This window comes from Myxine glutinosa, chromosome 2 (genome assembly GCF_964187855.1).
Source record: "Myxine glutinosa chromosome 2, kmMyxGlut1.1, whole genome shotgun sequence".
In the NCBI taxonomy this organism is placed as follows: Eukaryota; Metazoa; Chordata; class Myxini; order Myxiniformes; family Myxinidae; genus Myxine; species Myxine glutinosa.
In genome coordinates this window covers 159,838,011-159,861,553 of record NC_136262.1, presented here as the reverse complement: position 1 = coordinate 159,861,553, position 23,543 = coordinate 159,838,011, and the positions used below count along the sequence as shown (strand labels likewise).

Sequence of the window (23,543 nt, the reverse complement as noted above, 5' to 3'; positions counted from 1 at the left end):
TCCGCCACGTTCGGCACACGCGATAGCTCGCTGCTCTCTGATTGGTTGAATCGTTTTTTGGACATAGCTCGGTAAGTAATTGTCCGATTAATATGAAACCTTGAAAAGGCACATCCTCGGGTCCCCAGCAATATACCTGGCAAGTTTAAAGTATATCGGACCCGTGGTTGTCGAGAAACAGCGGTCACAGACAAACAAACGTACAAACGTACAAACAAACACACAGAGATTACTGGAATTATAGATAGATGAACGAAGAACCCGTCCTTAGGGATGAGTTACTCCCCGACAGAATTATGGACTCCTTAATTCCCCCAGAATTACAGACCCGTTGATTCCCCCGGAATTAGGGACTTGTTAATTCCCCTGGAATTAGGGACTAGTTTATTCCCCCAGAATTAGGGACTGGTTAATTTCCCCAGAATTGGGGACTGGTTAATTCCCCCAGAATTAAGGACTGGCTAATTTCCCCAGAATTAGGGACTGGTTAATTCCCCCAGAATTAGGGACTGGTTAATTCCCCCACAATTAGGGACTGGTTATTTCCCCCAGAAATAGGGACTGGTTAATTCCCCCAGAAATAGGGACTGGTTAATTCCCCCAGAATTAGGGACTGGTTAATTCCCCCAGAATTAGGGACTGGTTAATTCCCCCAGAATTAGGGACTGGTTAATTCCCCCAGAATTAGGGACTGGTTAATTTCCCCAGAATTAGGGACTGGTTAATTCCCCCAGAATTAGGGACTGGTTAATTCCCCCAGAATTAGGGACTGGTTAATTCCCCCAGAATTAGGGGCTGGTTAATTCCCCCAGAATTAGAGACTGGTTAATTCCCCCAGAATTAGGGACTGGTTAATTCCCCCAGAATTAGGGACTGGTTAATTCCCCCAGAATTAGGGACTGGTTAATTCCCCCAGAAATAGGGACTGGTTAATTCCCCCAGAAATAGGGATTGGTTAATTCCCCCAGAATTAGGGACTGGTTTATTCCCCCAGAATTAGGGACTGGTTAATTCCCCCAGAATTAGGGACTGCTTAATTCCCCCAGAATTAGGGACTGGTTAATTCCCCCAGAATTAGGGACTGGTTAATTCCCCCAGAATTAGGGACTGGTTAATTCCCCCAGAATTAGGGACTGGTTAATTCCCCCAGAATTAGGGACTGGTTAATTCCCCCAGAATTAGGGACTGGTTAATTCCCCCAGAATTAGGGACTGGTTAATTCCCCCAGAATTAGGGACTGGTTAATTCCCCCAGAATTAGGGACTGGTTAATTCCCCCAGAATTACGGACTGGTTAATTCCCCCAGAATTACGGACTGGTTAATTCTCCCAGAATTACAGACTGGTTAATTGTCCCCCGTCGCACAGCGTAGCGAAAGGGGGACTATGGCTTTCCCCTCCGTCCGTGTGTCCGTGCGTGCGGGCGTGCGTGTTTGCGTGCGTGCGTGCGTGCGTAAGCGAAGGACCGCATTCAAATTTGGTGTGTGGTTGCAACCCACGTCAAAATCCAAGATGACCGCCGCCATGTATGTCTGATGCCATGTATGTCTTAACCTTGTGAGATGAATATCTTGAAAAATAAGCGAAGTACCAACTGCTAATCTGGTGTGTGGGTGTATCTAGGCACAAGGAAGAACGCTGTTTAAAATTGTGGCGCCACGTCAAAATCCAAGATGGCCGCCGCCATGTATGTCTGAGCCTTGTGAGATGAATATCTTGAAAAATAAGTGAAGTACCAACTTCTAATTTGGTGTGTGGGTGTATCTCGGCATAAGGAAGAACGCTATTGAAAATTGGGGGGCCACGTCAAAATCCAAGATGGCCGCCACCATATATATGTCTGAACCTTGTGAGCGAAATATCTTGAAAAATAAGCGAAGTACCAACTTCTAATCTGGTGTGTGGCTGTATCTAGGCACAAGCAAGAACGCTGTTTAAAATTGGGTCGCCACAACAAAATCCAAGATGGCCGCCGCCATGTATGTCTGAACCTTGTGAGATGAATATCTTGAAAAATAAGCGAAGTACCAACGTCTAATTTGGTGTGTGGGTGTATCTCGGCATAAGGAAGAACGCTATTGTAAATTGGGTCGCCACGTCAAAATCCAAGATGGCCGCCACCATATATATGTCTGAAACTTGTGAGCGTAATATCTTGAAAAATAAGCAAAGTACCAACTTCTAATCTGGTGTTTGGGTGTATCTAGGCACAAGGAAGAACGCTATTGAAAATTGGGTCGCCACGTCAAAATCCAAGATGGCCGCCGCCATGTATGTCTGGACCTTGTGAGCGGAATATCTTGAAAAATAAGCGAAGTACCAACTTCTAATCTGGTGTGTGGGTGTATCTAGGCATAAGGAATAACGCTATTGAAAATTGGGTGGCCACGTCAAAATGCAAGATGGCCGCCTCCATGTATGTCTGAACCTTGTAAGCGAAATATCATATCATAGCATGTTTTCTGCGTCTTGCACTTTGTCAACTCACATCACTTCACCGACGGGGGACCGAGGCGTAACGCTTGTTCCCCCAGAATTACGGACTGGTTAATTCCCCCAGAATTACGGACTGGTTAATTCCCCCAGAATTACGGACTGGTTAATTCCCCCAGAATTAGGGACTGGTTAATTCCCCCAGAATTAGGGACTGGTTAATTCCCCCAGAATTAGGGACTGGTTAATTCCCCCAGAATTAGGGACTGGTTAATTCCCCCAGAATTACGGACTGGTTAATTCCCCAAGAATTAGGGACTGGTTAATTCCCCAAGAATTACGGACTGGTTAATTCCCCAAGAATTAGGGACTGGTTAATTCCCCCAGAATTACGGACTGGTTAATTCCCCCAGAATTAGGGACTGGTTAATTCCCCAAGAATTAGGGACTGGTTAATTCCCCCAGAATTACGGGCCGGTTAATTCCCCAAGAATTAGGGACTGGCTAATTCCCCAAGAATTCGGGACTGGTTAATTCCCCAAGAATTAGGGACTGGTTAATTCCCCAAGAATTAGGGACTGGTTAATTCCCCAAGAATTAGGGACTGGTTAATTCCCCCAGAATTATGGGCTGGTTAATTCCCCAAGAATTAGGGACTGGCTAATTCCCCAAGAATTAGGGACTGGCTAATTCCCCAAGAATTAGGCACTGGTTAATTCCCCAAGAATTAGGGACTGGTTAATTCCCCAAGAATTAGGGACTGGTTAATTCCCCAAGAATTAGGGACTAGTCCATTCCCCCGAATTACGGAATTACGGAATGGTTAATTCCCCCCAGAGTTATGGATTTGGTAATTCCCACATAATTAGGGACTCGGTAATTTCCCTAGAATTACGGACTGGTTCACCTTTTCACCAGGAGTGGTGTTATGCGATACACCTTTACATAGACATAATTGGGGTTGTCTATACATCCTGAACCCCTGGGTTTATGAAGTTATTTTACCTCCTAATTCCCCCCTAACCCATCCCCTCCAAAATACACAAATATACAAACACTTCAAACACACAAAATACATACAAAAACTTATTGAATTCCAATGAGTATAGAAAGTGGGGACTGCTGAAGCAATCAGAAGCAACGATCCTTTTTCTCCCCCTCCACAGCAGTATATTTCCTAATAAATGTGGAATTTCTCTTTTTCATTTTGTCATAAACATTACCTGTAAATGTATAAATTATCATTCTGGATAAATATCCATGAATTCCCCACTTATCTTGACTGTTTTCATTTGTCACTTATGTCACTTATGTCACTTATGCTACTTAACGGGAGTCCACCCAACTCATTTTGCCAACCTCGAGTCCATCGTATACACCCGATACGTTTGTATATCGGCATGATTCCAAATTATTTCTTTCTAAACCAGACTTTTTTGATCATAAATATGTGCTTTGCGGTTTCATCATTAACACTCAAAACGATTGAAGTTTCAGTCCAACCCACTGCACTGGACTTTTCTGTAGCGAGGTTGTTTTTTTGTGGTTGGCGGCAGGACAGTTTTTCTGTGGAAACAAGCACTGTGAACGTCAGGATGAGCTCAGGAGCTGGGAAGTGAACTTTGCTTACAAGGAACTTGGAGAAAAGAAGAACGCGCTCGTCAAACTCAGTACGGATCGTGATTTGTGCGCTCGAGCTATCATATTTGTAAAATATGAAAGGATACATTATTGAGTGCATTACCCTGCGTATCCTTCGGATGTTTCTGGGAAATGGAGTCGTACATTTGGCTCGAGACTATTTTGTATTCTGATCACATGCTGCTGTTCCTTTTTCTGCCTCTAGGGCTTTGTCCTGACTGTTCATTTAAACTCAACCACCATCACAAGTAAGCACGCGGCACCATGCATGTTTGCAATTTAAATTTCATTCCCTCTTTTTTTGAAGTTTAAAACATGAAATTTGCTGCACTGATTTCTTCAACTGGGTTTAAGAAATTGCCATTCAATGTAAGAGGGATTCGAAGTTCATGTTGTGAAGAAGAATTGAGCAGTAGCTGATAGCTCAGTCGGTAGTTTGCTCTACACTGGGCTTTTTTTGGTACGGCATCTGCACATCAGTGGGTTTTGCTCGATTTCCCCTTGGTCACAAATCGGCAAAGGGAAAAGATTGTATATTTGAACAATATTATCCTTTAGAAGGGGTTATTGCCTAATAGTAGCAAGTTGCCGTGTCCGCATGTGATTCTAAACGGAGTAGGGACGGAGGCGACAAAAATGCAAATGGTGTCTTTCGTCATCGAGCCGGCAAGCTGGGAGCAACAATTCACATTTATTGCCACATCTGAAGCAATTTAAATGCTCTAATAGATGGCGAGGTGCTCCATTTGAAACTTTGATATATATGTTACTTTTTGATGCCGAGAGTCCATAATTAATAAATTGTATTGGTGTGAAAGACAGCGACCAATTGCAAATTAATAGTAGGCCAAAAATAATTACGCATTTGCTTATCCTGCTCAGGGCATACGTTTGCAAATCTCCATGTGTATGGATTATGTAGACGATCATTTCCATGGGTTACACAATGTTTCTTATGAAAACAAGTAAAGGTGTTTTCATTTGGTTAACTTTGCGGAAGAGTTGTTGTTTAGTATGCAACCTGTGGCTGCCGATTGCATCGTTTTCTGGAAGCATGGCTATGCCACTGATGCAATGCCCACTTTTACCAGTAAGCTGGTGGTACTCATTTTGCCAACCTCGAAAGGATGACAGGCTGAGCCAACCCACCTTGTGTTATTTCAACACGACAGGGGCCAGCCACCTTAACCGTTAAGCCAATCAATACCAGACTTTGCAGAAAAGTAATAATGATTTTTCTTTAAAATAATTAAATCCACTCATATTCAGTAATGTAGGCGTCTGAGACGCCCTGCCTTGAAGTGTGCTGAATCTCCTTTTTTCACAGGAGAAAGGAAATAAAGAAGAAAAAGTGCAAGAGAGAAAATAAAAAGAAATCTAAAAAAGATTCTGAGCACAGGCCTTTGGGGGAAGAGGGAGAATCATCTGTATCTGAGGCTGGTGAGACACGACTGCATGTAGACGTTGCTGTTTCCGTTGCTGCCGCTGTCGTTGTCGGCATCATCATCATCGTTGTTTCTGTTTTATTAAAGTTTTGTTGATTGCTTGCATTAACTCTGTTGATGATGGCTTTCAGCATCATCAGTTATGCGGAGCAAACAAGGGTCGACCAAAGAATCTAATGACGGTGAGCAAATGCTATGAGTTTTCTCAATCCTTTCTCAAATGGTGTGGCCCCAAGTTGTATCAGATTTTGTGGTCCATGGCTATAGAGTCTGGGTTACGGTTGCTCGATGGGGTTGCAATTGCGTTTTGGACCATTTTTGGAAGTGTAGCAATGATGTTGGGGAAGGTTGCTATGTTGACACTGGTAAGGCATTAAATCACGTAATTCCACCTTTGGAGGTAATTCCACCTTTGTAATCTGTAATGTCATGGTAATATGATAGGATTTGGCATATTCATCATGCTGTTTGTAGTTACAATGAGAGTGAGTCCAAACCAGTAATGTATGCCGAAACCAATATGGGGCCTCAAAACGCTTTAAGTTTGCAATTGCTGCTCCTTTGACTGCGTTCGCACCCAGACATACTTGAACAATGTCAATTCATCATTCCACAAAAAAAACCCATCTCTGCATTTCAAGGCCCTGGGACACCCATTAATTATGCCATGCTATGCTATCCCAAGCATTCACCACACTGATGAAAAGTTTGGTATTCCATGGAATGCAAGGCTTGAAAACTATTGTGGTGCTTCGCTGTGGTCCAAATGCCTCCCGGATCCTTTGTTTATCACAACATGGCGATTAAAACATCATCCAATGCAGGGTTGTCTTTCCTCGTGGGGTGATTCTAGTTATTCGAGCTCATGCCATTCCAGTTATTCCTGTGGTAGTAGGATTGATCACTTCTCCATGAATGCATAAATTACCAGCGGGCACATGCGAGTTGCGTTCTTGGGTTGTGCAACCGAATAAAAAACTTACACCGTTCCCCGGGTGGGCCATTCGGCAGGTTTCAGTTTGTAGTAAAGCCTCAGACCTCACGTCATCTTGCTGAGTGTCAACTCAAGTGTCACCAGGTTGAACTCCGCTAGGGCTCGGCCGTGTGTGCATTGGAGTACTTTAAACATGAGCAGAGACCTCCTTGACTGTTGATGATATTTATCATATAGATGCTAGTCGGACGCAAGTGTAGGTAATTTCCACAACTGGAAAGGGACAATTGTAGGGCATTGAATCAACGATGTATAATATAGATTGTTCACTCAGATCTGGAGCCTGGTGTTGGCTTATGTTGATCTATATACTTATGTTGTTGGTGTTGTTGATCTGGAGCCTGGTGTTGGGCTAGCGGCTAGGGTGCCAGCTTAGGATCCTAGGATCCTGGGTTTGAATCCCAGTCGATCGCTGAATTAACGCCAGGGGGGTTGACTCAGCCTGTCATCCTTCTGAGGTCGGCTAATTGAGTACCAGTTCACTGGTAATTCCCTGTTCAGTTCACTGGTAATTCCCTGTTTGTCGTAAAAGGCGACAAACAGGGTTGGCGGCAGGAAGGGCATCCGGCCGTAAAACATTGCTTCAAAAAGGGGACCAACAACAACAAACAACAACAACAACAACAAACAACAACAAACACGGTGCCCAAAAAAGGCCAACCCCCGCTTTGCGGGGAAAAATGGCCTCTAAAGGTGTTTTTTTTCTTTTCTTTTTGTTACTCAGATCTACAATTACTCAGATACAATGGAAATTGATACAATGGATACAATTTTACTCAGATACAATGGAAATGTAGTCTATATACCCTGTTGAGAATCTGCAATATTAAATGCTCAGTCTTTTTTAAATTTTTGTGTCTGTTGAAAGGAAATTGATTTATCATTTATTCTATTTTTTTCAGGAAATGCAGAAGCCTCTGAGATTAGCGAATCGGATTACTGGAAGAATCTTCCACAAACTGAGCAAGAGAAATCAAGGTGGGTTTTTTGTGTTTTCACATGCTAGAAAAACAGAAACCAATTCGGTGTCGTATTAATTTATTCAAAGAGCCTTGTGTTGGCTTAGCGGTTAGGGTGCCGGCTTGGGATCCTAGGATCCTGGTTCGAATCCCGGTCGATCGCTGAATTAACGCCAGGGGGGTTGACTCAGCCTGTCATCCTTCCGAGGTCGGCAAATTGAGTACCAGCTTGCTGGGATGAATGATCACGGTGTGTACCCCGACCTAGAATAGGTACACCGTATCCCTGCGCATCGTAAGAGCGTGACCAAGGGTTGGCGTCAGGAAGGGCATCCGGCCATAAAAACATTGCCTCAAACAGGGAACCATGATTGTCATGGGGGCCGCAAGGCTAACCCCCGCTCTAGCGGGGTAAATGGCCTTAAAACGATCATTCATTCATTCATTTTATTGTAAATTAGGATGAGGGTGGTGGATGTGGTTATGGATCTGAAATATTAATATTACCTCCCAATGAAGGAATTGGCTCATAAAGCTGGAACTCCAGGTGGATATCTCATTATTATTATTGTTTATTTTTATTGTCTCTTTATGGCCTTGTAATTTATCTGAAAGTACATTGATGTTATCTAATGACCTAGTTCTGCATCGTCATGCAAACTTCTCTCAGCACCTTTGATCATCGTTTGAAAAGAGGAAAAACATTTTTTGGATGAAGAGGGCAGCTGTATCACACACTGCTGATCTGGAATTGATTATGTGCTTGGCTTGCAAATTGAACACGTCTTTCAGTCCCGGCATATCTCAGTCTCGCCCTGACACTCCGGAAGAATCGTCAAATAACCCACCTATAACGTATTTCCGTGGTCACCATTGTATTCGGTTCAGCCTCCTGAACTTGTTTGTCTCTCCATCAGCCATTACATCTCCTTGGATGATTATATCACAACGCATGCCTCCAAAGCCATCCGCAGACTGTGCATCCTCCATTGTTCCTTGTCATTCTTTGAAAAATGAGAATTGCTCACAGAGTACAAGGCCTTTGTCTGTAGCTCAACTGATTAATGCTCTTCCCTATGGATTACTGCTTTCTCCACCTCATGTTGCATATGGTATTTTCAACGTACAAGTCGATATTTTTTCCCCGGAAGTCTAGGCCTCGACTTATACTCAGTATCGACATATCTATGGTTTTAGACATTGAATTGCATAAATGATAAAAAAAAAATTGCAAAGTGTGATATTTTCAGAATTTTTTTTTTGTGGTAATTGTTAATTTACAACACACTACAGAAATCATTGCCCGGAACATTTGCACATTGGGTGAGCAAATTAAACGTTAACCCGCTCTCACGAGTTATCTCAAAATGCCTCGTAAATTGACGCAAGTCGTACATGGGAGGTTTGAAATTGGAAGTTGCTAGGTTCGCTAAGGAAAATGGTGGGAACATGGCTTGCACACAGGAAATGTGATGTCAGCGATAAATGTGTTCGGTACTGGTGTAAAGCGAATGATATGTTGCGGACAACCAAGAAAACCGAGAAGGCTTTTGTGGCTGCAAAGCTAGTTGGACAAACATGAGTGTTTGTGTGTTCATGTTTAGGAATTTTGTATACTGAATCGAGGCTCGTGAAAGAGCTAACATTTACTTCACAAACAAATCGACCAGACAAACAAAATATATAAAAAGAGGGAGCGGAAGACAAGATGGGGAGAGAAGGGGAAGCACACAAACACAACATTTGAGAGCAGGGAGATGTGTGGAAGGGAGAGGGCTTGGGGGGAGGAGGCGTGGGAAAGGGGGGGGGGGGGGTGGGAGAAGTATAAAACACAAGGACACCAAGGACTTCCAGGACAGAAGTTGGTATTTCAAAAAAGTGGAATTGGGGTGAAATTAGCGGGGGTAGAAAAGATCAAGGTTTTGGATGGGGGAAGATAAGAGATGGTGGTGAACAGCTGTTTTAAAGACCTGGAGGGTGGAGTGGGATTGAAGAGAGTGAGGGAGTTTGTTCCAGAGGCGGGAGAAAAGAGGAATGAAGGAGTGAAGGTGAGCAGAGAGTCTTGATTTTGGCAGTTTGACCATAAGAGGGTTGCAGGCAGATCTTGTGCGAACTGTGACAATGTGCTTTGAGACAGTGCTGATAATGATTCTGTAGCATGTTTAAAATACTGTACGCCTATGTGATAACAAAAATATTTAAAAAAAACTAACTACATTTCTAATTTATTACCTCCACCACCAAAGGTGGATAGAGGTGATGTTTTCACGCCTGTCTGTTCGTTTGTCTGTTCGTTTGTCTGTCCGTTTGTGAACAAAATATCTCAAAACGTTGTGGACGGGTTCGGATGAGATTTGGCAGAGATGTAGCGTATGTGACAAGGACGAAATGATTCGATTTTGCTGAAGATCCGGATTCGGATCTGGCTACTCGAATTTTTTAAGTGTTTCTTCACCATTGGGAGATGGGGCCAAAAACGATACATAGCAGGATATCTCAAAAAGTTATGGACGGATTTGGACAAATCTTGAACAACCGGTTGGGTGTCTGACAAGGATGATTCGATTAGACTTTGGTGAAGATCTGAACATGGATTCGGATATGAGAATTATTTAGTTTTTAAGTGATTCTTCACCATTGCATTGGGAGATAGGGCCAAAAACGATACGTAGCGGTATATCTCAAAAAGTTATGGATGGATTTGGACGAAACTTGGACAGATTGTGTGTGTGACAAGGAAGAATCGATAAAATTTGGGTGAAGATCCGGATCTGGATCCAGCTAGTAGAATTTTTTTATGCGATTCTTCACCATTGAGTGATATGGCCAACCAGCGGAGGTATGCTCTCCACTGAGTGCCGTTCTAGTTTGAAAGGTCATCACCCAAGGTAATTAAAATAATGCGCACAAAACAACTCATTAATATTTGTGACCCTGGAAGTACCGTAGGCAGTGATGCATTGTGAGTGTCAGGGAGGAATTAACACCTATATTGCTCTTACTGACAGTTTTGCTAACTACGGTAGTTGATTTTGCTTTGTTTTATACTGCAAATAGACTTGTCTATGAATGGAGGAAAGAAAAATGGGGAAATTACCTAATTCGACTTGTACTACACATCGACTTGTAGGCCTAAAATTATGGTACTTGTCGTTTCCCTTCCCTCTTGTGCTCTAATGCCCTACAAACATTCTTTCCCCTTTCACCAGGCACCGCCGCGTGTACCCTTTTCTCCTTTCTCCACAACTTCCCAAATTTACCATTTGTCTCCTTTTACCTTCTCTGACAGGGGGGAGGGGGAGGAGAGGTTATATAATGCCCACTCATGACATGACCTTGGGTTCCCCAAGCATGAATGCAAAATTTGATAATCATCTTTCCAACAGTACCATTTTTATTATGATACGACAGCAAGAACCGTTACACTGCTTCTTCGTCATGTGATGGACGGATGGATGCATCTCCTTTTACTAATAGTAACACCCGTTTCCTCTGGGAGCGAAAGAAAGGTGTTAACACCCGCTCCCTCTGGTAAGAGTCCGTAGTTAAACCGCTTGCACTATTCAACATATACAGGTGAAAATCCTAAGTCGTCTCCCCATCCTCGGGATGTGTTAGGGGTAATTGTTTTTTGCCCATGACCTGAACCTGGGTACCCCGAGCACGTCTGCAAAATACGGTGGAACTTGGCCCAGTCGCTTTTGATTCTATAATGATCATACATACATACATACATACATACACACATACGCACATATTACATACATACATATTACATTCATATTACATACATACATATTACATACATACATATTACATACATACATACTACATACATATGACATACATACATATTACATTCATATTACATACATACATATTACATACATGCATATTACATTCATATTACATACATACATATTACATACATACATATTACATTCATATTACATACATACATATTACATACATACATATTACATTCATATTACATACATACATATTACATCCATACATAATACATATTACATACATGTTACACACATACATATTATTCATATTACATCCATACATAATACATATTACATACATGTTACACACATACATATTACATTCATATTACATGCATACATATTACATACATACGTATTACATTCATATTACATATCACATGCATACATATTACATACATACATAATACATATTACATAAATGTTACACACATACATATTACATACATACATAATACATATTACATAAGTGTTACACACATGCATATTACATACATACATAATACATATTACATAAATGTTACACACATACATATTACATACATACTACATGCATTCATACATATTACATTCATATTACATACATACATGCATACATACATACATACATACACACATGCGTTATTTTAGTAAGATTCCCTGTTTTTGTACGATACACGTATAGTGATGTTTCCTGTTTTGCTTTCTCTCTCCTCAACATGGAAATTTCTTTAAATGTTCTGTGATTCAGGAAAGTTTATATAATATGACTGTCAAAACAGTAATGTTGCACTTATAAATGTAAAAGTATTTAAAGCTTACTTACATCTGTTCCATGTTTTGCACTGATGTACTCATGGATGTAACGCATGGATGTAACTCATGGATGTTCCCCAAGATGTGGAGGAGAAACTCATAGACGTGTAGCATTGGAGAGAACAGCAATGTCAGGATGGACAAAGATCTGGAAAGGCAAAGATGTGACTAAACAAACCAAGAGGAGACTGGTGAATGCTCTGGTATTTCCAGTTGCAATGTCTGGATGTGAGTCATGGACAGTGAAGAAGAAAGAAAGGAAGAAGATTGACAGTTTTGAAATCTGGTGTTCGAGACTGATGTTAAAAGTTACACAGACTCCTGGTGTTGGCTTAGCGGTTCGGGTGCCGGCTTGGGATCCTAGGATCCTGGGTTCGAATCCCGGTCGATCGCTGAATTAACACCAGGCGGGTTGATTCAGCCTGTCATCCTTCCGAGGTCGGCAAATTGAGTACCAGCTTGCTGGGATGAATGATCACGGTGTGTACCCCGGTTTAGAATAGGTACACCGTATCCCTGCGCATCGTAAGAGGCGACCAAAGGTTGGCGTCAGGAAGGGCATCCGGCCATAAAAACATTGCCTCAAACAGGGAACCATGATTGTCATGGGGCCCGCAAGGCTAACCCCCGCTCTAGCGGGGTAAATGGCCTTAAAAACGATCATTCATTCATTCATTCAGACTCCAAGAAGAACAAACAAATCATAGCTTGAATACATTAGACCAGCATGCACCAATGCTAAAACAGGAACTGTCATGCTTTGGACACATACATGAAGAAAACGAAAGTCTGGAGAAATCCACCATGCTGATATGGTCGAGGGAAGAAGAGGAAGATGCAGGCCTTGTATGTGCTGGATGGATGAGGTAAAGACTGCAATCAAAGTGTCTCTGCCAGAACTTTGGGAAGCAGTGCACGATCGGGATGTTTGGAGAAATCTCATGAATGTCACCAGAAGTCGGACACAACTTGACAGAAGTAGATAAATAGATAACTCATGGATGCTCTGCTGTGTCAGCAGGTCGACTTTATCTCAAGAATGTAAAGGTGTGTTTGTATGTTTTGTTATTTCAATTCAGTAGTAATTGACTGTCGTTGTTTCCCCAGGGAGGAAGAATTTGATGACTATTTTGAAGACATGTTCCTGTGAAGGGCAAAGTATGACCTCCATCGAACGATGCCGGGCGACCCTGCAACGTCGCAGACTTTGGAATGGACGAGCTTGTATACTTGCAGATCATACCAGTTATGGCTGTGCACGCCTGCTGTGATTCGATACGGCTGTAAAGGGGCACTGTAAAACCAAATACAGTAAAGTAAACACAATTGGGTAAATGCGACATGAATCATTTGTTCCACATCGAGTGCCGTGGAAATTGCTGCCTCTTTTAACCTAATGACCGGTTTACCGTCCACGTAAGAATTGTTTTCCACACCGTATTCATGTCCGTGTCGTTTTGGGACAGGTATGCAAGTATATTGAGAAAAGAATGGTGGGTTAGAGGTGAAGGGTGTGGAGACAGGGTGGGTGCAAATATATAAGGATGTTCTGCATATGTAATAAACAGATTTATTTTATTTTTTGGGATACAAGATCGAGGCTCATGTAAGAACTAACATTGATCACAAAAAGACAAACTGACACATAAAACATGATAAAGGGAGCGGGAGAACAAGATGGAGAGCAGGGAGATCTGTGGGAGGGAGAGGGCTTGGGGGGAGGAGGCATGGGAAGGGGGGGGGGGGGGGTGGGAGAATGCAAAAAAAAACATGGACACTGCTCGGACTTCTAGGTAAGAAGTCGGTATCTCAAAAAAGTGGATCTGGGGTGAATTAACGGGGGTAGAAAAGATCAAGGTTTAAAGGAAAAGGAAAAGATGGTTCTTTCTATGGAATCAATCAAGCTTTACGTCACGCATTGGCCTTGTTGTAAGTTTAAACAAAATGACCTGACCTTCCACGTGTGCATTGTTTGTCTGCAAAGCACCAAGTTCCAATCAAACGATCTACTGAATAATTTAAATCTCTGCCATGTTCTCAGCGATCATATCGCTCATTTCGCTGTACCACTCTTACCCTTCACAACACAGAGGACAAAGACTCGGCTTTCTTGCCGCATACAGATGGCAAAACATTACATTTCCATTTGCGACGATACGGTATTTTGTTGGACGAGTCTTTTTTGAGTCGAGGATGTTTTTGAAGCATTTAGGTGAGCAATAATTTTTGAGATAACATTTTGACATTTCGTGACGCTTTCGTTTGCGATTGTTTGGGATGTTTACTCGCCATCTATTTGAGTGCTTAATTTAAGGCAAGCACGGTACTTTATAGGAAGCCTGGTGTTGGCTTAGCGGTTAGGGTGCCGGCTTGGGATCCTGGGTTCAGCGGTTAGGGTGCCGGCTTGGGATCCTAGGATCCTGGGTTCGAATCCCGGTCGATCGTTGAATTAACGCCAGGGGGGTTGACTCAGCCTGTCATCCTTCTGGGGTCGGCAAATTGAGTACCAGTTCTCACTGGTAATTCCCTGGTTGTCACAAGAGGCGACTAACAGGGTTGGCAGCAGGAAGGGCATCCGGCCATAAAACATTGCTTCAAAAACGAACCACGGTCCCCGAAAAAGGCCAACCCCTGCTGTGCAGGGAAAAATGGCCTCTAAAGGCGGGTCATGGTACGTTATAGGGTAGATTAGAGGTGTGTCATCTCGACCCAGCTATAAACTTTACGCAGGATGATACATCGGTGTGTGCTGTCCATCGGAAGAACGTTAAACTGGATGACCCGTCTGCTGACATTAGTTGGTGGACGTTAAACATTCCATGGTGTCTTTCGTGAGGAGTAGGCAGGCTATCGCCGGCACCCTGAACCAACTACAAATTCCTTGCATAGTCGAACATCAGCCTTAGCCAGGCAGTTGATGAAAGACCTGGGCCAGAACCATTCCCCTGACCGACCCCACAACATTGAACGTATTGTGGTGTGTGTATGTGTATGTGTGTGTGTGACCCACTCTCCCCCCCCACCCTCCCCGTGTGTGTGTGACCCACTCCCCCGTGTGTGTGTGTGTGTGTGTGTGTGTGTGTGTGTGTGTGTGTGTGTGTGTGTGTGTGTGTGTGTGTTTCGCTGGTTGTTATCTCCATTTGTGGGTTTCAGGAGGTGGAACGGAGTCCTCCCAGGACCCATAGTAACCATCTCCGCTTCGGTAAGGGATCACGGTTCATGGACCCAGCTGTTCAACTTTTTCAGAGTTTTGTTCCGAGGAATCTTTTCAGGATCGTCACGGAACCCCAGATTGCCTCCAGTTGTAGTTCATGTGTGGTAATATTTCCGGGGATGGTTTTCACAATCTCAGTGAGGTTCTTCTTCATCATTCCTGTGGCTCCAAATTATCACTGGTACAATTTCGATGCTCTTTAGCTTCCAAGATCTCTTGAGCTCATTTTTGAGATCCTGGCATTTGGTCATTTTCTTGATTTCTGTGTTGTTTTGGCCAAAATCGCTGGATACTGATATCTCAATCATTAATGCTGTCTTTTCCTTTTTGTTCCTGAGTACAATGTCTGGACGCAATGCTTTGTTTTCTATGTTAACGCTTGATGGAATCGTCAGGTGCGCGCGCGCGTTTGTTGTAATTTCAACCTTGTTGATGAATTGATTTTTGGAAAAACGAAATAAAATTGAAGACTTCATGTCGTCTTTGTTTATTTACCAAGATGGGTAAAATTTTGGTTTTCTGTGACTTTTGGCCTTTGTGATGTTTTCAGATATTGTCCAAAATTCCATCACTATTAAATTTGTGTCACTGTCGGTTGTAAAGATGTGCAAGATTTCAGATTTGTACCATCAGGGGAGGAACTTTTGAGGTGTCATTGAAAGACATTGGCGAAGGTTTCCTGCTGGTAAAGATCCACCGAGATTCGAACTAAGGATCCTCGGATCACAAGCCTGCACCCTCACCGCGAGCCGACACCAGGCTCCAAAAGCGATTATATAACTTGATATTTAAACAAGTTGTGGAAGAGTTATGATAGTGGGGCGGCTTAGCCCAAATATTCAAAAGAATTGTGCATTTTGTGATACAAGCACCAAATTTGGCACAAATGTACATTAATATGTTGCGAACATTTTCAGATATTGGGCCACTTGAAATTCCGTAATTTTTTTTTTCAAATTTTTTCAAATTTCGTAATTTCAAATTTTTCGGGTGACACCGTCACAATTTCGGTCTTCGAGGCCGGCCGATAGGCAAAGTGTGACCGGAAGGGACGAGGTTCTCCTGACCACGTGGCCCTCGATCTGGGAAGCGAGAGGCGTTCCATTAGTGGACGCGCCCCTCACGCCCGACTTTTGGGCGGCCCCGGCAGGCCGTTTGTTTTGACGTTCCGTGACAGGCCCCGCACCCCCACCTCCGGGCCGACCGGAAGCTTGTGCTGAGTACATCATACCTGAACAACTCAGTGAGGCAGAACACAGCAGTGCACACCAGGGTGACCCCTTCAGTGCATAAACCAATTAACCTGTCCACTGCAGGGCATATAGAAATGAAGTTATTTTCTGCATATAATAATAATATAAGTTCAGTTCTATATAACAATTTCTGTTATCACCACTACCACTACAACTACCACTACTACAAGCTTTGTCTGGAATTTTGTGGACTAACAGACAAACAGACATACAGACAAGCTGGGATCAAAACATTACCTCCTTCCACCATTGAGTGTAGAGGTAAACATCATGGAAATTATATCATGCCCTAGATTTAATTCATGCTTACCCGTGTATTTGCTTCACTGGTTCACAAGGTCTTTTGCATACATGTAATTCAGACTCTCGTCTTCATTGCTGACCACACAATGTTCGCAACATATTAATGTACATTTGTGCCAAATTTGGTGCTTGTATCACAAAATGCACAATTCTTTTGAATATTTGGGCTAAGCCGCCCCACTATATCGGCCGGCCTCGAAGACCGAAATTGTGACGGTGTCACCCGAAAAATTTGAAATTACGAAATTTGAAAAAATTTGAAAAAAAAAATTGCGGAATTTCAAGTGGCCCAATATCTGAAAATGTTCGCAACATATTAATGTACATTTGTGCCAAATTTGGTGCTTGTATCACAAAATGCACAACAGGTTTGCTATGCTGCTACACTATGACTAAACTTGGTGGACGAGTTGGTTAGGTGACAAGAATAAGCCAATTCGATTTTGGTTGAGGTCTAAATCCAGATCCGCCTATCAGTGGGATATAAACCATAAACTGTTTAGCCTGGCGGAGATATGGTCTCTCCCAAGTGCTGTTCTAGTTACCCTCACTTGAGGAGAGAGTATTGCATTTGAGTCCGTTTGTTACTTGCCAGAAAAGATTCCGGCAAGTATGTTGGTTTGTCTGTCTGTCTGTCCTCGCGCAGTACTACGTCTACACCGTTGCACATAGAATCGCCAAACTTTACACACATGTTTGTCTTGCCCTGGAAGAGACTGTGCCCAATTTTTAACTCTCTCGGCCCAAGGCCTCCATTATGGCGTCATAATTCGACAAGTACAAAACTTCATCCGATGAAGATGAAATTTATTGACCGTCATGTAGCCGTCCACTGGTGGAGAAAAATAAATAAATGATGACGTCATCAGTCACGTGGTTCGGCCGCCATCTTGGGAAAACCAAAAAAAATTGCACCTCCATATTTCCGAAAGCGCTGAATAAAAAAATGGAGACGTGGCTCATTGTAAAGAACTCTCCATGCGGAATAACATCTGTTAATGATGATGTCGTAGGTGCCTCCATTATGACGTCATAATTCGACAAGTACAAAACTTCATCCGATCAGGATGAAATTTCTTGAGCATAACCTAGGGATAAATTGGTGGAGAAAAAAATAATGATGACGTCATCGGTCACGTGGTTCGACCGCCATATTAATTTTAACATGAAAGCCTTAAAAACCACTGAAAACACATCCTGGCGAGGGTCTGCAATCTCTGATTGCTTTCTTGTTCTACTTGTATTTGTATTGTTGAACAATTTGTACATTGTGGATCTTTTTATTGGTTTGTGTCATTCTAAAGGGGATGTGAGACTATTGCAACGCCCCTGTGTTTATTTATGTATTTATGTGTGTGTGCGCATCTTTATATTTTTGCTTAGGATTTCTCTGCAACCGCTTGTGCAATGGATGCAAAACTTTAAACAAAGGAGGGGCACTCCATGGAAAATATTTTATTGATAACTCTGACGTTGTGGGTCACATGGTATGGCAGTCATATTGGATTTAAGGGGCGGAAATAGGCATCTCTGAAACCGCTCAACAAATAAATGTGCCATTTACCATATGTCATGAACTGCCCACGGGGTATATAAGGTGATAATGATGATGTCATCGGTGAAGTGGTATTCCAGCCATAATTGGTTGAATCAAAATCCTTTTCTGAAAAATCTGAAACTTCATGCATCTGATCGATGACCCGACGCAAGTGAAGAATTAAAATTATGACATCATTGGTCACGTGTTCTGATGGCCATATTAGATTGAAAGTAAAAACGTAAAAAATCTTCTTTTCCAGAACCGCTTAACAGATTGATGCGAAACTTCATACATCTGATCGACAAGCCATGGGGAATATAGTTAAATATCCTAATAATGATGGTACTTTCTGTTCAGAATGAGCGAGCAAGGCAAGACGATGCGCTCTACCGATTGTAGTTATCGGTTGTTTTTGTATTATGAACTCCAATACTTTAAAGTTGTAAATCCCTCTTCTTGTTGAACTCCCAAATTCCAGGCTCACTGTTCACCTGCACTCATTTGTTCCTTTTTCCTCACCTGTGGAATCAACTTAACCCCATTCTGTTCAGTCCCTTGATTCCCTCCAGGGCTTACATCACCCCTCATCCATACTCATGATCTCTTCTCGTTCTTCCCCAAATGCCCCCATTCCCAAGCATTCCCCTTTTCCAAGTGATTTTGATGCCCTCCCTCTCCCCCGCCTCTTTTCCTTTGCCAATTGTCGATTGCTTTGTTCCTTTTCTGTTTCATCCCACCTTCCTCTTCTTGCTGTGTGTTTCATTGTTCCCGTACAGATTGTTCACCCCCATGTGTCCACGTTGTGACTTTCACGAAGAGTAGGCGAGTTATCGCCAACACCCCGAACTATTTACACGTTCCTGCACCTTCAGTGGGGTGGACCAGCCAGTTCGTGAAAGACTTGGGCCAAAAACCTTTCCCAGCTAATCCCACAGAAATGTGGGGGGCAATTGGGGATGTTGAAGAAGAAGATGATTGTATAGCAGAAGATTTCATGATTGTCTTGCCTAAAGTTGAGACACTTTGTGTATATCTCGTAAAAATGGCAATCCTTTGGTTAACAATGTTTCTGGAACGACATTTAAAAGAAAAATTCACAAAATATTTAAATAAAGATTTTGGATATAAATGTCCACATATTGTTCACCAGAATAGACCAGTGTTGGCAAGGGGACTTTCAGTCGGAGAGTGGCTAATGCGCGGTAGGCGAGCTATCGCCGGCATCCTGCTCAAATTGCTGCTCCAGCCTCAGCCGAACGTCAGGCCTTGCCAGCCGGTTCGTGAAAGACTTGGATCAGGCTTTCGCTGGAAAACCCCGCAAGAACGTGGGATTTGTTCGGGAGTCACGTGTGTGCGGATGTCGATGGGTGATGGTACCTGGGATTGGTACACGGCACAGGTATGATGAGCCTCAGTTAATTATGTCACTCATTAGATACGATCCAGTCATTGAAAACCTTCATTCTGCGACAGATGCTTCATAAATCGCAGTTTGAACAATTCTGGAGGTTCTTCTTCATTAGCACGTGATGGTTTCGAGCTCGAAGCACAAGATCGGTTGTGATTTTAAACGAATCACATTCTCCTCAGGACGGATCGTTCGGAACACGTGATGAAGCGAAGATGGCCGGCAGGTGGCGGCACCGAGGGAAATGATGCAGAGGTCGATTGAAGCACATCCTCTTGAACAGAAGTCATTGCCGGTGCGGAGGACGGACGGACGAGTCGGGACGACGGTCTTTCGAGGAAGGTGGGGGTTTTGCGAGATCCTCGAGGATGCGACCGGACGAGCTTTCCGCACCGACTCCGTGAGCGCGATGGCTGCGGCTGCCGAACCACGAGATAAAGTGTCGGAGAAGCGGCGACGAGAGACCGCGGCGGAGAGGAAGATCTTCAAGGATAGAGAAGAGAGGAGGATCCGGGTGAGGTGAGTCGCCGATGCCGGGAAATCGTCCCCGCAGCGTGAGCGACGCCCGGAGGCAGAATGCGAGCCCGGGACGGACCGAGGACGAGACGGACGGCGGAGCGCCGAGGGACCGGCCGTGCGGGGACGACATGAAGCCCGCCAAGGTATGGAGGAGCAGTCGGAAGGCTGGCAGCGGTCTGCGGCGCTTGGAGCTGTGCGGAACGAACGGCCACGGAAGGCTGACCGTGCCCGGCCGGCTGCTGGACGTCGACGTCCTCGACCTGGGAGGAAACTCGCTCCAAGATGTCCCTCAAGAGATGTCCGCCGCGCTCGGAGGCCTGCAGGCCTTGCTGTTGCGCAGGAATCGCCTGGAGGAGGTTCCGTGCTCCGTGCTGTCTCTGGCCGCCCTGCGAGAGCTTGATCTCAGCCACAACCACCTGGAGACGCTCCCCGTTGCCTTGAGCGGTCTCAAGAGCTTGCAGAAGCTTTCTGTGAGCCACAACCGTCTGCAGAGGCTACCTGCCGAGCTTGTTTTGCTGGCCAACCTTGAAGAACTCGACGTGAGCTTCAATGAGCTGCAGAGGCTTCCCAACGAGACGTCACGTCTGGATAAGCTGCGGACGCTTGATGTCGACCACAACCGGTTGTCCTCCTTCCCTGTGGAGCTCTGTGAGTCTTCGCGCCTTGAAGAGCTTGACCTTTCCGGAAACCGCATTGTCAGCTTACCTGAGACGTTGAATCACGCCAGGTCACTCACGGTTTTGTGGTTGAGTAACGCGCAGCTTGGCGTCTTACCTGACGCCTTCTGCGATGCTGCGAACCTGGAAAACGTGATGCTGGATGGAAATTCGCTCGAGACGTTACCGGAATCTTTCGACAGACTTCATCGTTTGAAGATCCTGAACCTGTCGTCGAATAGTTTTTCCGTCTTTCCTCAGGTCCTTTTGGACGTCGTCAATTTGGAAGAGCTGTACTTGAGTAGGAACGTGTTGGTGACCGTGCCGGAAAGAATCGACAGCCTACAGAAGCTCACCATCTTGTGGTTGGACAACAACCACCTGCGCTGTCTTCCTGATGGTTTGGTGCAGCTGGCGGCGTTGGAGGAGCTCATCTTGCAGGGTAACCGGATTGCAATTCTTCCTGACGAATTTGGAAAACTCAGCAACCTCAGAGTTTTGAACTTCAAGGGTAACCCGTTGATTCAACCACCGTACGAGGTGTGCGTCAAGGGAGTACCTTATATTGCCGCCTACCAAAAGGAGCTTCACAACCAACGGCCCAAGACTCGTCCGAGGCTCAAGCTGGTCGTGCTCGGCGCGAAGGGCTCGGGGAAGACTTTGCTCAAGAACTGTCTGACGGGTAGCTGCAAAGACAATTGCCAGGTTAACGATACGGAAGTGAGCGTGGCTTACTGGAACTCAAATGCCGACAAGCAGACAGTTTTCATCGTGTACGATTTTTCTGGTAGCCATCGTTATGAACTACTGCAGGAACTTTTTTTATCACCAGGTGCACTTTATGTCCTCGTTATAGACCTCAAGGTCTACGCCACCGAGCGGTTCGAGAGGACTGTGGGCCATTACCTACGTTCCCTGGGTGCCAAGGTTCCCGGTGGCGTGGTGTGTTTGGTCGGAACGCATGCCGATGTTTGCACCCTCGGAGAGGTGGAAGAGAAGTGTCTGGATATATATTTCCAGATAGTGATGCAGGAGAAGCGTGACTGTGAGGTTCTCGGCACTCTCATGGGCCAAGTCGACCAGGCTATCGCCAACAGATGTCATGGAGTTTCCAATGCGGATGATGTAATGGCCACCTTCCAGCTGGTGTCCGACAGGAATCTTCATCGTAAACGTGCTCAACTGAGCTATCTTCTTAAGCACCGACTACAGGTTCTTTCTCCCGTTTTGCCAGTGGGTGTACGTGGTACATTACCTTGCGGTGCTGCTCGATTGCGCGACCTCATCATCTCTGTGGCCGAACACCCGGATATTTTCCCGTACCTCCAGCGCGTGCTACCTCTGTCCTGGTTGCGCCTCGAGGAACTCCTGGCACGCAACACCTGCAGCAGCAATTGTAATGGAAAAATCGGCGGTGGTGGTGATAGTGGTATCAGTGGCTGCTCCTTGCAGCTTTCGTGGTGCCAGGTGGTACGGTTGGCTTTGCAGGCTGGTCTCACGGAGGACAGGTTGCAAAGCGCGCTGTCGTACATGCATGATTCTGGGAAGCTGTTGCATTTTGAGGAGAGCGAAGCACTTCATAATGCCATCTTTCATGATTTGCCACACCTACTGCATGCCCTCGGTGCTCTCCTACTGGATTCGGAAGCACAGTTAGCGAGGCTAGAGCAAGCCGCAACCAGCAGGGATTTTGTACCTGGTCAGCTTCACCACTGCCTAAAGGGTTTCCATCTGCACGGTCTACTTCCTCTGCCGATCCTACGACTCTTGCTGCAGTCTGCCGCACCATCTATTCATGAGCAGGATCTTTTGCTGCAACTTCTCGAGTGGTTGGGCCTGTGTTACCGGCTCAAGGCCGGCCGCTTATGCCCTCCTTGTGCTGGTGGTGGTGGTGGGTTTTGTGGTACACCGGAGGCTTCCAGTCCAAGCTTCTCGTCACCCACATCATGTGTTTGGTACAAGTTTCCATGGTTCGTGAAGAGCGAGATGCCACCTGCAGAAGCCTGGTTGAATAACGGAGGACTCCTTGAGCACTCCTTTGTCGTGGAACAGTTGGAGATACAATTCCGGTTCCCAACGTATTGCCCACTGGGTGTTTTTGCCAGGTACGTTGCGAGTTTCCTTTTTCTTCATTATTTTTAGCCCGGCATCTCTTTCCCAAGGCGTGCAAGAGGTTTTCGGCATTGGTCTGTGTTGCTGTGTGTTTGCATGCAGATCTACATTCTTATCGATCGTTTATTCTCAGATGTACTGGAATGCAATGTATGATAACCTGGTGAGGCTTTGCTTAGTGAGTGAGATTAATTCCCACTTGTGGATTTCCACGTTTCGCAGATTATTGAGCAGACATTTTCATTGATAATCCCATTTTGCTTTTCCAAAACCTTTTGCAGAGTGTTGCATCCAAGAGTATGCTGTCCTTTTGGTGGGATTTAGGGGCACGAATGCGCTTCCAGAAATGATGCAAACCAGCAGCAGCTCGGCGTTGCGTCCGCAGGCACAACGGCGTCCAACGGACGTATGGAATGCCCGACTCGCTGGTTTGCATCATTTCAGGAGATGCAGCTATGCTGTGGATGCGGCGCCTCCGTAG

The 23,543-nt window shown here is 44.5% G+C and overlaps 2 protein-coding genes across 5 annotated transcripts in view; both read left to right on the top strand.

The window, feature by feature from the left end:
* The window catches only part of LOC137421132 (protein FRA10AC1), a 39,870-nt gene extending 26,235 nt beyond the window's left edge, over positions 1-13,635 (top strand). The window contains exons 9-14 of the mRNA XM_068106873.2: positions 3,989-4,102; positions 4,279-4,321; positions 5,401-5,513; positions 5,650-5,700; positions 7,415-7,490; positions 13,165-13,635. Coding sequence (XP_067962974.2) covers positions 3,989-4,102; positions 4,279-4,321; positions 5,401-5,513; positions 5,650-5,700; positions 7,415-7,490; positions 13,165-13,207 — 440 coding nt within the window. The 3' untranslated portion in view covers positions 13,208-13,635. The remainder of the gene's footprint in view (positions 1-3,988; positions 4,103-4,278; positions 4,322-5,400; positions 5,514-5,649; positions 5,701-7,414; positions 7,491-13,164) is intronic.
* Positions 13,636-20,089: 6,454 nt separating this feature from the next.
* MFHAS1 (multifunctional ROCO family signaling regulator 1) overlaps positions 20,090-23,543 on the top strand; it is a 54,150-nt gene continuing 50,696 nt past the window's right edge. For 3 of the 4 annotated variants that reach the window (XR_013622405.1, XM_068106870.2, XM_068106871.2), the window contains exon 1: positions 20,168-23,055. Coding sequence is in view for 3 of the 4 variants with exons in the window: in XM_068106870.2 (XP_067962971.2) it covers positions 20,306-23,055 (2,750 nt within the window). In the remaining variant the exon portion in view is untranslated. Of the gene's footprint in view, positions 23,056-23,543 lie in introns of all 4 variants that reach the window. The other variant, XM_068106869.2, reaches the window with a different exon arrangement.